This window comes from Callospermophilus lateralis, chromosome 19 (genome assembly GCF_048772815.1).
Source record: "Callospermophilus lateralis isolate mCalLat2 chromosome 19, mCalLat2.hap1, whole genome shotgun sequence".
Taxonomy (NCBI): Eukaryota; Metazoa; Chordata; class Mammalia; order Rodentia; family Sciuridae; genus Callospermophilus; species Callospermophilus lateralis.
This window is the reverse complement of record NC_135323.1, coordinates 21,157,597-21,173,378: the sequence shown is the minus strand read 5'-3', so window position 1 is coordinate 21,173,378 and position 15,782 is coordinate 21,157,597. Positions and strand designations below refer to the sequence as shown.

At 46.7% G+C, this 15,782-nt stretch overlaps 1 protein-coding gene across 1 annotated transcript; it reads right to left on the bottom strand.

Moving 5' to 3' along the window:
* Positions 1 to 4,918: 4,918 nt before the first annotated feature.
* On the bottom strand, positions 4,919 to 9,091 carry Znf48 (zinc finger protein 48). The gene is made up of 3 exons (XM_076840047.2): positions 8,950 to 9,091; positions 8,666 to 8,759; positions 4,919 to 7,511 (listed from the first exon to the last, which is right to left on the bottom strand). The coding sequence occupies exons 2-3, from the start codon at positions 8,742 to 8,744 to the stop codon at positions 5,722 to 5,724; spliced, it is 1,869 nt and encodes a 622-aa protein (XP_076696162.1). The 5' UTR covers positions 8,745 to 8,759; positions 8,950 to 9,091; the 3' UTR covers positions 4,919 to 5,721.
* Between the last annotated feature and the right edge of the window lie 6,691 nt (positions 9,092 to 15,782).

Below are 15,782 nucleotides of genomic sequence, written 5' to 3'. Positions count from 1 at the left end.
CTCCCGCCCCGGCCTGGGCCTCTCGCTGGCACCCCGCCTGGAGGGCGGACCCTGTTGCCTCCTCACCTCTTCCCTCTTTCTTTCCTTTGCCCTTTTTTCCTTTCCCCGCATCTCCTTCCCTTATCCCCTGGCCTTACTTCTTGAATACATACTACCCGAAGCAACAACCATGCAAGTTACCGCTGCTATTTATTGAGTGCTGTATCTACTATGCTCCAGTTATGCTAAGAGTTTTTACACGCTTGATTTCCTTTGATCTTAACAGTAAGGATCATGGCCCGTTTTACAGATGAGCTAAATGAAGTTCTGGGAGGTAAATTGCTTTGCCTAAGTTACATGGTAGAGTGCCATAGCATTCCTGACAATTGGTAGCCCAGAGGGAGAATTAGAAGCTCTCAGGATATTTTTCTTTCTTTCTTCCTCCCTCCCTCCCTTCCTCCCTCCCTCTCTCCCTTCCTTCCTCCCTCCCTCCCTTTCTTCCTTCCTTCCTCCCTCCCTTCCTCCCTTCCTTCCTTCCTTCCTTCCTTTCTTTTGTGTGTATGTGCGCGTGCGTGCTGAGGATTGAATCCACAGGCAAGTTACCACTGAGCTACATCCCCAGCCCTTTTTTAATTTTTTATTTTGACACAGGGTCTCACTAAGTTGTTTAGAGCCTCCCTAAAATTGCTGAGGCTGGTCTTGAATTCACGATCCTTCTATTTCAGCCTCTGAACAGCTGGGATTATAGGCCATGCTACCACACCTGGCAACTTTTAAAAATTAGTTTTGTGAGCGTGGTGGCCCAGGCCTATACCCCAGAGACTCTTGAGGCTGAGTCAGGAGTATCTCAAGTTCAAGGCCAGCATGGGTAACTTAGTGAGACACTGTCTCAAAACATAAAAAGGGCTCTGGATGTAGCTCAGTGGTAGAAGATCTTTGGATTCAAACCCCAGTATCTCTCTCTCTCTCACACACACACACACACACACACACACAAAATTAGTTTCAAAACAGAAGAGAGATCTTTTATAAATTTTAATTTACAACATTTAACATGTTGGGGATATGGGGGCTGAGACTGTGGCTCAGAGAGGGCTCGCCTACCATGCATGAGACACTGGGTTCTATCCTCAGCACCACATAAAATAATATAAAGACACTGTCCACCTATAACCAAAAAAAAAAAAAAAAGGGGGGGGGGATAAGGGAGCGGAGCTCAGTGGTAGAGCATTTGCATAGCATGACTAGGTTCAATCCCCAGCAGTAAAAAAGAAAAGAAAAAGTTGGAATATTACATACAGAAATTTCCCACTTCTCTTGAACAAGCCAGTACGTACCTAATTCTCCCAATTTATGAATGGGGCATCCAAGATTCAGAATGGAAGAAAAGAAATAACATACAGTAAGTATTTACAATGTTGTTTCTTTACAATAGTCCTATGGGGATCAATATCTCCATTTGACCAATGATAAAACTCAGCCCTAAGTAATTTGCTCGAAGTCTCACATCTCGTAAGCAGCAGAGTTCAAGCTTGTTATTCTATTGCATTAAACTCTATCTTGGGAATGAAATTATACCAAGGAAATTCGTGGCAGATGCAGGACTCAACTGGATCATCCATCTGCAAAGCCTGGGGCATAATTTGGAGTCTGGAATAACATCTACTCAAATTTTAGTTCTTCCACAGAGCTGAGAGAAGAGGGAAAATGTCCAAATATCACATGCAAGATTCCTCCAAAACTACCTTGTGTTTTTTTCCTTTTTTTTTTTTTTGGTACTGGGGATTGAACCCAGAGGCAGCTTTACCATGGAACCACATCCCCAAGCCCTTTTATTTGTCGGTTTTCAGGCAGTGTCTCAATAAGTTGCTTAAGGCCTTGCTAAATTGCTGAGGCTGGCCTTGAACTTGCTATCATCCTGCCTCAGCTTCCCGAGTTGCTGGGTTTACAGGCCTATACCACCACGCCCAGCCTTGTGTTCATTTTCTATTCAAGTATTTAATGAGTTCTACTGTGTGCCTGATATCATTCTAGGCATAGTGAATAAAACAAACTGGTTTATGTGGCATTTAAAAAGGTGTAAAAATTATAAACATGTGACATGACAGGGAGTGTAGCTCAGTCATACAGCTCCTCACCTAGCAGGTGTAAGGCTCTGGATTCCACCATGAAAAAAAATAAATAAATAAGCAAATAAATATGATAATTTATGAAAAAATAAGGGCAAGATGATCCAATAGGGAGTGGCTATGGTTGGAGGGTTTCTTTAATGTGGCATCTCTGAAGAAATAATATGAACCTGGAATGATTAGAAAGGTTAACCATTTGAAAATCTGGAGGAATGTTTGAGACAGAACTGTAGAGGCCTTGAAGCATAAAGTTGGCATGTTTAAGTCAAGTACTGAGTTATGCACCTATAGTCCCCATCCACTCAGGAAGCTAAGGCAGAAGGATTGATTGAATACAGGAGTTCAAGGCCAACATAGGCAACATAGCAAGACCTGTCTCAAAAAAGAGGAGGAGCTGGGGCTATATCTCAGTTGATAGAGTGCCTGCCTTGCATGCACAAGGCCCTAGGTTCAATCCCCAGCACCACCAAAAGAAAGAAAAGGAAAAGGAACTCTACATGCCTCAGAAATAGAAGACTTGTGTTACTGGATCTGAGTGTACTAGTAAGGGTAAATGTAGTAGACAAGATGCAGTAAGTAGGGATCAGATTATAGCTGCATCTCCAACAAAGGCAGAGAGAATCAGTGAGGAGACTCAGCAAGTGAAAGGAGGCACCTACTATTACTAACACAAGGAAAAGGGGCTCCATCCAATTGCTCTGCAAACATGTACAGTTATCTGTTTGCAATCACATGTGGTTTCTGCTCTTGAGAGTCTCATAAATAGAGTAGAAGATTGTGATAGGGCTGTAGCTGTAGCTCAGTGACAGAGTTCTTTCCTAGTGAGACCCTGGGTTCAATCCCCAGTAACGAAAACACACACACAGTCACATAGATTGTGATAAAAATGCTTAGCATGTGCAAGGCCCTGAGTTTGATCCCCAGCACTGTTAAAAACAAAATTGATATAATTATGAATCATCTATGAACACACAAAAAGGACAATAGGCAAAAGGACAATAGATCTTCTGGCAGAAGAGTAGTGGAATGAGTGAACAACTCCCTGAGAGGAACAGGCATTGGGTGCAGGCCTGTCTGAGATAAATGCCAAGGGGATAAATGTGAAGGGCCTTCAAAGAGGGAGTGCAATCGATGGCAAGGAGTTTATGGGATTGTAAACTCTTATGAAGAGCAGATCATGTTTCAGGGATACCCTTCATAAAAGCATTTGGTGAAGTCTATAGATGCTAGGTCCTTCCTAGGACTGGGAGTAGAAAATTGAATTTGGAACTTGACTTCATTCTTTTATTATTATTTTTTTTAATTGTCAATGGACCTTTATTTTATTTATTTTATGTGGTGCTGAGGATCAAACCCAGGGTCTTACACATGCCAGACACCTGTTCTACCACTGAGCCACAACCCAGCCCTTGACTTCATCTTGAATCCCTAAGGACTTCGTGCGTTCTTCATAAAACAAATCATCTCCCATAGTTTTGTTTTTCTTATTATTATTTGATTTTTTTTTTTCTTTGAGAGATGGGATTTTGCTTTGTTGCATAGGCTGGCTTCAAACACCTAGGTAAAAGAGAACATCCTGTCTACAGGCACCGCCACCGCACCTAGCCTACCACTGAGCCACATCCCCCAACAAAGGAAACAAAATTTAAAAGGCATAGAGCTGAAACCACACAAATGTTAAGCCGTGAATGCCAATCAAGTGTTAAGCTTTACAGAGAGGGAATGGGAAGATAGGGCAAATGTTTTCCATGGAGGCGGCGGGGGATGTAAATTGGCCAGATGTAGTTTTACCAAGTTCACTGAAATTAGCTTGGAAGCCGAACTGATAGAGTAAAAAGGCAGGGAAAACAGCAAGAATGATCTTCCAAAATCTCCGAAAGACTCCATTCAGGCCAATGGATACCGGTGCACATTTAGCCGGAAGTTGCTTAGAATCCCCGCCCTGGACGCAAAGTTCTGGGTATTCAGCGTGTGCACTACTTGGCAGGGGTGGAAGGATCGGTAGAGTCCTTCTTACAGTAAGCTTTCACTGCTTTCTAGGGCAGCGTGTCGGGTGGCTAAAATCTCGCGTGAACTTCTACCCAGGAGTATTCCCGCTCGACCATTAGCTGAGAACCGGACTGGAGAATTTGCAAAGCAATCAAATATTGCTTAGAAGGATGAAGGGGCGTAATGTTTTTAGTTCCCAGCCAATCAGGGGAGTTCCTCTATTTCTTTCCTTCCTATTGGCGTTCTCCTTTCGGAGCCCTGCTCCTGAGGATGCGATGGGTGCTGGTAAATTCGGTTGTCCTTTGCAAGGGATTAGAAAGCAACCTGTTTAACCCTCCCTTTGGACTTTGCAACCAGATGATGTTTCTTGATACATAAAAGGGCCCCAGGGAAGCGGAGTTTCCCAGTGTCCCCATAGGCCGTGCATCTGTGTTGGGACTTTCTGTGCTACATGGGTCTGCAACACTTAGGCTAACAGCCACTTCTCACCCATTCCCCGTAGCTTGCCCTCCCTCCCTCAGCGTCGCACAATTTTCCTTTTAAGGATCATGTTCCAGGCTGTGCCTATGGGCTGTTAGACCTTAGGCCTCTGGCATCTGTTGACGAATCTGAATCTGGTGGCCCTTTTAAAACCCACTGTGAAGGGTAGAAAGTGGCTGACCCTGCCAGGATAACCTATTTAATGGGACAAAGAGCACAAGGGACCTGCACAAGTTTACAAATCCTTTGAGGGTTTTGCCTGTGGTGTCACATTTATACTCTTTCAACCCTTGTCCTGCATGTACGTACACGTGTATACACAACCACACACCCCTACAGAGTCCAAGCCTCAGACAAGAAACAGTTTTATTAGTAAGGAGACACATGAAAATGTGGCTGTCAGGCCTTGCAGCATCCCTAGCCTCTGGGGCTCCTCCTCTCTCTAGTCCTGCCCTTGCCCAATCAGCTGGTTTCTGCTAATGGCCACCAGAACCTGGATGTGGCATTCAGGCTGGATGCCATGAACACTCCTCCTGCTATTTCACCAGTGACCAAGTGTCAGGGTGGGTCCAGGTCCTCAAGGGCTCTATCCAAGAGTGCTCTTCCTGGCTAAGACCATGTCCAGTGACCCAAGGTTAGGAGTGGGATCTACCTACCACACAGCAATACTGTCCCCATCATGATGATCAAGATGCCCTGCTTCATTTGACACCGTAAATTCCAGATTTCCCTTTGCTGTACCTCATAGGGTCAAACAAACTGATTCAGGGTGTTTGGTCTCCCATGGCAAGTTTGGGAGGAGTAGTTCTTATCAGTCAAGCAGCAGGAATTTGGGGTTCTTTAAAGAGTTTTCAGGCTAAGGCCAGTTTCTAAATTTCAAATTAGTATTTACTGAGTGCTTACTGTGTGCTAGGCAGTGTTCTAGAATTTGAGGGTGTAGCCCATACTGGCAAGGTCCTAACACCAAGCCAGGACAGTTTCCTGAGCATCAATGTTATGGTCTCCAATTTCTATCTATTCATTCCTTTCTCCCATTTCTTACCCTTCGTTTCCCTCCCACCACCTCCCAGGCCCTTTCTACTCTGCTTCAGCAGCAGATAACCCTCCCTTTGGTTTCCTGGGCTTCCACCTTCCCTGGACCCTATCATTCTAGTCCCACTGGTGGTTCCTCTTTGAGAGGCCTTGCCCGACCATCCCCTATCCCAAAGGGCCTCAGAACCAGGTGCCCTCGCTGGTGCTTGATACGGGCAGAACTGTCACCAAAACCCTTGCCACACTCTGCACACTTGTATGGCTTCTCCCCAGTATGTGTGCGCCTATGTTTGACCAGATCTGAGCTCCGGGGGAATTCCTTCCCACAGAAGCCACACACGTGGGGCTGGCTGGGTCCAGAGGGCTGGGCCCGGACTCGAGGTCGAGGAGCCGTGGGTGCTGGGCCAGGTGGGTTATGTGGCCGTAGGAGAGTAGATGGTGGTGGTGGCCGGGCACGTTCACCACGGTGGGTTCGGAGGTGCTTGACTCTGGCTGAGCTGTCAGCAAAACCCTTGCCGCATTCAGGACAGAGGTAGGGTTTCTCCCCAGTGTGTACTCGATGGTGTTTCACCAGGTCAGAGCTTCGGCGGAAGCCCTTGCCACACTCGGGACACTTGTGGGGCTTGTCACCAGCCAGTGGTGGGGGTGGTTCCCCAGCCTGTGGGCCTCCAGGCTCAGGCTCCAAGCCAGGCAGGCCAAAAGGCCCATCGCCAGGGTGTGAAGGGCTTCGAGGTGTCAGTGGGGGGCTGGTGCCAAGAGGAGGTGGAGGTGGGCTGGGGATCAAAGGGGCTACAGGGTAAGCTGGAAAGCTGAAGTCTTGGGGTTCCATGTGAGTGAGGCGGTGGCGAAGAAGTGTGGAACTGAGGCTGAAGGTGCGGTCACATTCTGGGCAGGCATGAGGTCTCTCGCCACTGTGTGTGCGGAGGTGCTTAACCCGGGCAGAGCTGTCAGCAAAGCCCTTGCCACATTCAGGGCACAAGTAGGGCTTCTCTCCTGTGTGCACCCGCAGGTGTTTCACCAGGTCGGAGCCCCGGGCAAACTCCTTTCCGCACACATCACAGCCAAAAGGTTTGGGCCCCAGGTGACTGCGTTGGTGGCTTAGGAGGCTGCAACTTAGCACAAACCGTTTGCCACAATCAGTGCAAATATATGGCTTGTCCTGGGCCTTGGGTCCCTGTGTAGTTGTTGTGGCTGCTCGAGATGGCTGCCGGCGGGGCACCACTGGCCGGGGGGCTTGCTCCCCCCGGTGTGTCCGCTGGTGCTTTATGCGGGCAGAACTGTCACCAAAGCCCTTGCCACAGATGGCACACTTGTAGGGCTTCTCACCAGTGTGCGTTCGCTGGTGTTTCACCAGGTCAGAACTCTGCCGGAAGCTCTTGCCACATTCACCACAGATAGTGGGGCGCTCACCAGCAGGTATCCGAGGCCGAGGAATCTTTGGGGGACCCTGGGCTGGTGGCCGGGCCCTATAGGGTTTCTCACCACTGTGAGTTCGCTGGTGTTTAATGCGGGCTGAGCTATCTCCAAAGCCCTTGCCACAGACCCCGCACTTGTAAGGTTTCTCCCCTGTGTGAGTCCGCTGGTGTTTTACCAGATCTGACATCTGCCGGAAGCTCTTGCCACACTCACCGCACACCGCAGTTCGATCACTACTAGCCTGGCCCCAGCGTGGTTCTCCCAGGACCCGGGGGCCTCGATTCCGAGGCTGAGGCTTTCCTAGTCCCTCTCTCTGAACCCATAAGTCATCCCAGGTCTGGATACCTTCAGGTTTGAGAGAATCATTTCCTACTTCATGACCTGAGGCCAAATCGTCTTCTTCCTTGAACCCCAAGTCATCCTCCTCTGGTGGGGTGTGTTCAAACACATCTGACTGAGAAATCACCACATTCTCACTCCCTAGACCTAGGAAAAGAAAAAGGAATTGTAGCTCTCACCTTTTGACTTAGCCTCTTTGGTGTGTGGTGCGGGGACGGGGGAGTGTTGGGAATGAAACCCAAAGCCTTCAGCAATCCTTCTACAGCACTGAGCTACACACCCCACCACCTCTCCAGGAAGACTTCCTTGACAATGGATCTCTTTCTCCTCTGAACTTTTGAAGCACTTATTGTTTGTGCCTTTCAATAACAATGGTAATGACTTCCTTTTACTATGTCCTAAATATATGTCAATATATTTAACTATATGCAAATATATATAACTAAGTAATACTGTATCCTTGCAAACAATCCTAGAAGGTAATACTATTATGTTACTATCCCCATTTTACAATCATGGAAATGTAGAGAATATAAGTGATTTGTTCTAAGTCAGAAAGTAGCCAAGCCAGCTTTTAACTCAGGTCTGTCTGAACCCAACCATGTTTTATTGCCTTTATATGGAAAACTTGGTATTTGCTCTTTCTATTGTACTTTGTTATATTAGCCTATTCTGTAATTTATTACTTCAGTCTTCCTGTGTCTTCTCACATACATCTCTCAAGATGCTTAGGGGTGGTGGGAGAGATAAAGTATCAATAATTATAACTATGGGTTCAGAACAATTATAGGGCTTCTACAATTGCTGTGCGATGTCACAGCAGAAGAAACAAGGAGACAGAGAATGGCATTCACAGCAAAGAGAAAATCGTGGAGAGGAATGGAAGATAAAGCTGGAAACGGTTGTTGGGACTAGTTTGAGCATGCAAGATTTGGACTGAACGCTAGGCTAAGTATAAGGCTTTAATTAGTAGCCAGGGGGGAGCTAGGAAGGTTTTTGAGTAGAAAGACAGGATTAGATTTGGAATTGGATCAATTTGCCTGCAGAGTGCATCACTGGAGAGAAAAGGGCAGAGGTGAAGACTGTGGGGGAGGGGAGGAGTCCTTGAGAAGATGCCCATAAAGGCCTGGCACACAGTAGGTACTCAGAAACGTTGGCTCCTTCCTTTGGTTTTTGCTCCCCTCCCCCTCTTTCCTTGGAGACACAGCTTACGTCCAATTTTTCTCGGTGGGGCAGATCCCAGCACTGGAGTCCCCACCCAGCTATTACCTGTCTGTGCAGCGCACGGCCGCGGCTCTCACCTGTGCGGGCGCTTCTTAACCGCTCCCTCTCCTCTGGGCCATGGAGATCCGAACCCCAGGGTTCTACGGCGCGTTCCATCGCCAGTACGCCGCCCTGGGCAAGGGGACAGACACATAATCCTGTGGTCACCACAACCATGTGCGGCCCGCGGACCTTGCCGCTGCCCTCTGTCGGCCGGCGCGGGCACCCGACACCGGGCGCGGTTCCCGGTAACTCCCGCCGGCGCCACCGGCCACCCCTGCACCTGCTGCTCCTCCTCCCAGCACGCAGTCGTCCCTCTCACCTCGTCAGCCGCCTCCAGCTGAGCCACCCGGTGCCCTCCCAAGTTCCTCTGCAGGGTGCGGGTACCCGAGCCACCGGCGGCTCCGAGATGCGGGATCCGCGCCAACACGGGAGGGGGCCCGGTCTCAGGCGTCCCGGGGGCGGCCGCCGGGGGCGGGGACGGGAAGCGGAAGCGCTGGGGCGTACAGAGCCGCTCTAGGATCTGGGAGGAGCTGCACGCCAGTTAGGGATGCCGGTGTTGGCGGGAGCTCTGTGACCCGCGGGTGGCTGCGTGCAGCCGGGTGGGCTACTCTAAGCCGAAGATAGTGGCCCGAACTCGGTGGTATTAACCGTGTGCCTCCTGGGCTGCAGCTGGGTGATAAGGGCTGAAGACTCTTCCTTAATGTCTCTGTGTCTCTGGCCACCGGCGCAGACCTCGGGGGCTGCCGGGCAGCGCCAGCCAACCTAGCCCGGGAGAGACAAAGAAAGAGGAATCCGGAGACGGGCCCAGGGAAAGGAGTGGGGGAGAGACCAAGGCAGACAAAGGGCGGCGGAGACCCCAGACGGGGCGGGGCGGGGCATTGAGACACGGGAAACAAAGCCCGGCTGGTCCGAGAGGCCGAGGACCGCGGTGGGGGCTGGGCTAGGGGAGACCGAGGCAGGAGCAGGGACTAGACGGGAACGTCTGGTAAATGCTGCTAGGGAGAGGGGGCAGATGCAATCAGACCTGCAGCTCCCAAATAGACCCTGAACCAGACTCACACAGTCTTAATGTAAAAGCCTTGAATCAAAAAGGGCTCGGCTGATCAAAAATACAGGGGCAAAAGATTTGCCACCAGAAACGAGATGTAGAAAGATATAAGAGATAGCTATAAAGGCATTGAAGCAGTCTTAGGAGCCATAAGAAAAAGAAGCAAGCAGCGTGGAGGGAATCAGACCCAGAGTCAGAGAAACAAAGGACAGCAGTCAGTGGAAACAGGCAGAGACAAAGACAGAGACACAAAGAAAGAAACTGCTAGAAAGACTGGGGACAGGCTGACAGCCCTGCAAAAGCTAAGCCCAGAAAAAGGCTGAAGAAATAAACCCTTTTCCCATCCTGGTGGGGCCCTGGCTGGGGCTGTGTTCTAGTTAGGGGACCCAGGACCCTGGAAACATGCTTCCGGGATCTGCTTTTGTGGGAAGAGAGACTGAAAGATGTCTACAGCCCCTTGCCAATGATGAGGAGGGGTAACCACGTTTTTGTTTTTTTAATATTCTTCACATGAACCTTAGTGCTCAACTAGATGATTGGCATAAGCAGTTGACAAATTCCAGATCTGTCCTTGGAGTACTATCAGTTTAAATGGGCAAGCACACAAATCTTTAAAAATAAAGAGAGTTTGCTTAGCATGCAATCAGATTGGATCCCCAGGACAGGGGGGGTAGGGGGGTGTTAGAGAACTGTAAGGGTGACAGTTATACCAACCTGTTCAAGATAGTGTAGGAGAGCTGGAAAAGTTCTAATACATGGGTCTTTGTCTGATAAACATGGAGGCTCTATATTGATCATAATCCCCAAAGACAACAACCACCTCCATATTTCTGATTGTTGAAGTCACAAAAGATCAAAATCCCTAAAGTCTAAAATCCTAAAAATCAGGGCTGGGGATGTAGCTTAGTGGTAAACTGTTTGCCTGGCATGCATGAAGCCCTGGATTCCATCCCCATCAATGCAAAAATAAATAAATAAACAAAATTAAAAATCTGAAAACCACAATCCTAAAAGATTAAAATCCAAGATATTGAAATCATGAAAGAAAGTGGAAATCGTGAAAACTGCAATGCCAATTAAAAAAAGAGCCAGACCTGGTGGCAGACACCTGTAATCCCAGCAGACTGGAGCAGCAGGATCGCGAGTTCAAGGCCAGCCTGACAATTTTGTGAAATCCTGTTTCAAGATATACATAAACACTTAGTTGATAGAGCAGTTACATCACATGCACAAGGCCAGGGGTTCAGTCCTCAGCACCAAAAAAAAAAAAAAAAAAAAAAAAACCAGGATAAAGTGCCCCTGGATTCAATCTCTAGGACTGCATTAAAAAAAAAAAAAAAAAGCAGTAAAAAACTGATTTCTGGGAAGGAATTAGTGTGTTGTTTTTTTTCCTAAGAGACCAAATTTCAGTGTGTTATCCAGGCTGGTCCCAAACTTGGCTCCAAGGAGCTTATCTTCCTCCTCATTGTACTGGCTACTGGGTAGGTAGAACTATAGACATTCACCACTGCACCCAGTTTTATATTATAAGCAGGATAGCTGCATCATGTTGGGCAGAAGAAACACCTAGAAACCTAATAAAGCATTATTTTGGATGTGTCTGTGAGGATGTTTCCAAAGATAAATGTGTGAACCCAAGTGGACTAAGTGGGGAAGATCTGCCCTCAATGGGCAGGCCTCATCCCATACATAGGCTGGAGGGAAACAAATGCAGAAGGTGAGTGATCTCTCTCAGAGCTGGGACAGAGTTCTTTTCTGCTATCTAGACCCTAGAAGTCCAGACTGGCTGACCTTTGGACCCTAGGACTTAACACCAGCACTTCAGGCATTTTTCAGGTGTTCAGCCTCCTATTGGGAGTCAGGGTCTCTGGTTCCAAGATGAAGCCTCTGGACCTAGACTGAACCATGCCAATGGAATCCTAGGGTCTCCAGACAGCCTGTGGTGGGACTTCTCAGCCACCACAATCATGTGAGCCAATTCAGTTGAAATCCCAAACCATAATGACAGATTTGGAATTAGGTGGGATCAAGCATTCTAAAAGTGAATTTCAAGATGTTACCAATAACGTTCATTTTTTCCATTCATACCAATGCAGAAAAGTCAGATGGGTAGATTGATAGGCCATGTAATATGGTAAGGAAGGAAAATTTGGTTTAAAAGTCATTTGTCTGTATTGGCATTCCTTCCAGCTGATGAAATTCCATGAGTTCTCTCTCTCTCTCTCTCTCTCTCTCTCTCTCTTTCCCTCTTTCTCTCTCTTTCTTTCTCTCTTTCCCTCTTTCTCCCTTTTTTCTCTCTCTCTTTCTCTATTTCTCTCTTTCTCTTTCTTTCTTTCACCAGGGATTGAACCAGGGGAAAAAATCACATCCCCAACTCTTTTACTTTGAGGTAGGATCTCACTGAGTTGCTTAGGACCTCACTAAGTTGCTGAGGCTGACTTTGAAATTGTGATCCTCCTGCCTCAGCCTCAGAGCCACTGGGATTTCAAGTGTGTGCCACCATGCCTAGCCTCAGGAGCTCCTAATGAATTAAAGTTGCATTTGCTTGAAGAAGCTAGTTAAGTTTCAAACTGACTTGTTTGAAAATAATTATAAGAGCTAGGGGTACAGCTCAATGGTAGAGTACTTGCCTACCACACATGAGACCCTAGGTTTGATCCCTAATACCACAAAGACAAACACAAAATTATGTTTAAAGCAGGATAAGAAGCATGGGTGTTGCTTTTCATTCACCAGTATTGTTTCTGCCAAATTTGTGGTCTGCTATGAATACATTCAGAATGGATTTCTGCATACCCAAAACAACACAGAAGCATCACATGGGAAAATTTAGTAGATAATGACTGTGTTGGTGTCTATCAAATCATAGAATGATTTCAAAAAGAAGAGTGCTACATAGAAAATGAATGTGAAGTAGCTGTGCGATGGGGTGCATGCCTGTAATCCCAGTGACTCAAGAAGCTAAAGCGGGAGGATCAAAAGTTCAAAGCCAGCCTCAGCAATTTAGCGAGGCCCTAAGCAACTTAGCAAGATCCCGTCTCTAAATAAAAAATAAAAAGGGCTCAGTGCTCAGTGCTATGTGACTCAGTGCTTAAGCAACCCTGTGTACAATCCCTGGGATCCCCACACCCCGCCACCCGAAAATAGCACAGAACATACATACAAAGTGGTAAAAACTGGTCTTCTATTTTTTTCTGGGTACTGGGCACTTTTCCAAGCTATATCCCCAGTCCTTTTTTATTTTGACACAGGGTCTTGCTAAGTTGATGAGGTTGGCCACAAACTTGCAATCCTTTTGCCTCACCCTCCTGAGTTAAACAAGTATGTGCCACCATGTGTGGCTTGCATGCTATTTAAAGGCTATTCAATAATTCTGGGAAGGGCTGGGGATGTGGCTCAAGCGGTAGTGCACTTGCCTGTCATGTGCAGGGCGCTGGGTTCGATCCTCACCAGCACATTAAAATAAAGATGTTGTGTCCACCGAAAACTAAAAATTAATTTAAAAAAAATAATAATTCTGGGAAGATCAGAGTCTGAACCCAGGGCAGGGGTTGGAAGGTATGGAGAAAAGGAGACCAATTTTTTTGATGGAAATCAACTGGATACACTTGTGGAGGGTGAGGATGAGAGGAGTTCAGAGTGATGTAGGGTTTTTTTGTTTTGTTTTGTTTTGTGGTGCTGGGGGTGGAACTCAGGGCCTCCCAGATGCTAGGCAAATGCTCTACCACTGAATACATTCCTAGCCTCCCAGAGTTTTAACTAAGACTTTGGGGCTGCTCAGTCTGATGAGAAATGGAGGAGGAGGGGCTGTGATAGAGTGGGAAAGATATAATCATCTCTTCCCTTTATATCTAAATACTGTTTCTCTTCTGGCACTTTTAGCATGAATGCTGTGAGTCACACCTACTTGTGGCTGTCTCTCTCTCCCCAGAGGACTGAAATGCTGACTTAATTCACCCTGTCTGGATCCTTGGCAACTAATCCACAAGAGCAGTCACTGGATATTATCTGGCAGAACTACCATATTGCTCAGCTCATGTAATAATAATAACTAGCATCTGCATGAGCTCATCTCATATGCCAAAGCACTATTCTAAGAGTTTTGTGTATTAACCCGTATTAACCCATGTGCCGTAGTCTGTCTTTTCTTTTTTTTGCAGTACTTGGGATTAAATTTAGAGCACTTTACCACTGATCTACATTCCCAGTGGCTTTTTTTTTTTTTTTTTTTGATAGAGTCTTGCTAAGTTTTCAAGCCTAGCCTTGAACTTGGGATTCTCTTGCCTCAGTCTCCCAAGTCACTGGGTTTACAGGCCTGTACCACCAACGTCCGGCTTGCTGTAATCTTGGTCATGTCCCATGAGGGAAATTATTTGTTTATTTATTTAGATACTGGGAATCGAACGCAGGGTGCTTTACCACTGAGATACATCCCTAGACCTTTTAGGGGAGTACCGAGGATTGAACTCAGGGGTACCTAACCACTGAGGAACATCCCAGCCCGTTTTTGTATTTTTTTTAGAGACAGGGTGTCTCACTGAGTTTCTCAGGGCCTCCCTAAATTGCTGAGGCTGGCTTTGAACTCTTAATCCTCCTGCCTCATCCTCCTGAGCTGCAGGAATTACAGGCATATACCACTGCACCCAGCCAGACCTTTTTCTTTATTGGTACCAGGGATTGAATTTAGGGGTACTCAACCACTGAGCCACATCCCCAGCCCAATTTTGTATTTTATTTAGAGACAGAGTTGCATTGAATTGCTTAGCACCTCACCATTGCTGAGGCTGGCTTTGAATTCTCAATTCTCCTGTCTCAGCCTCCTGAACCGCTGGGATTATAGGAGTGCACCATCAGCCTGGCTTCCAGCCAGACCTTTTTTTTTTTCTTTTTGTTTTTAGTTATAGAGAGACACAATATCTTTATTTTTTATTTTTATGTGGTGTTGAGGATCAAACCCAGTGCCTCAAGCATGGTAGGTGAGTGCTCTACCTCTGAGTCACAACCCAGCCCCCAGCCAGACTTTTTAAATTTTATATTTTGAGACAGGGTCTTGCTAATTTGTGAGGGTAGCCTTGAAATTACAATCTTCCTGCCTCAGCCTCCCAAATGAGCTTCTGTGAATACAGACATGCACCACTGAGCCCAGCTTAAGGGAGAATTATTAATAGTACTGTTGTACAGATGAAGAAACTGAGTCACCAAGAAGTTAAAGTAAGACATCCAAGGTCACATAGCCAGTAAGGTCACATAATTATAAATAACTGCATGTCTCTATAGTCATATGTACCTTGAAAAATCTACAAGGAAGTTCCTGTGAGAGAAAGACCCAGAGAGGCAATTTTTTCTTTTTCTTTTTCTTTTTGGTGTCGTAAGAGATTGAACCTAGGACCTAGCAATGCTAGGCAAGCATTCTACCAGAGTACACCCCCAGACTGAGAAGCAACTTTTCTATGGTTACATAAGGGAAACAGTGTTAGAAATGAACTTTAAATAAGGATAAAGTAAACACATGGCAGCTGGGGATGTGGTTCAGTACTTGCCTAGCATGTGGAACTCTGAGTCTGAGTTTCAGGACCATTAAAAAAAGAGAGATAAAAAAGATATATACATGACAATCTGGGTGAATCTTTTTTTTTGGTACCAGGGATTGAACTCAGGGGCACTCAACCACTGAGCCACATCCCCAGCACTATTTTGTATTTTACTTAGAGATAGGGTCTCACTGAATTGCTTAGCACCTCACTTTTGCTTAGGCTGGCTTTGAACTAAAGATCCTGATCCTCCTGCCTCAGCTTCCCAAGCTACTGGGATTACAGGCATGTGACACCTCTCCCAACACCCCCAGCACCCACAGGCATTCTGATAGCAAAACTTAAATATGTGTAATTCATTTTACACAAGGAAATTGGAGTTCAGAGAGGTTAAGTAGCTTGCCCAAGTTTGTACAGCAAGTAAATATTAGGCATTGGGGTTTGGGGAGTTCTTTCTGACTTCCAGGTGAGGTGCCTTTTACGTGTCCTGCAATCTCCCAGCCTTTGCCTCTGACAACCTTCATTTATTCATTCTTTCAAGAATCCATGCATCTAGTATATCATTCATCAGTA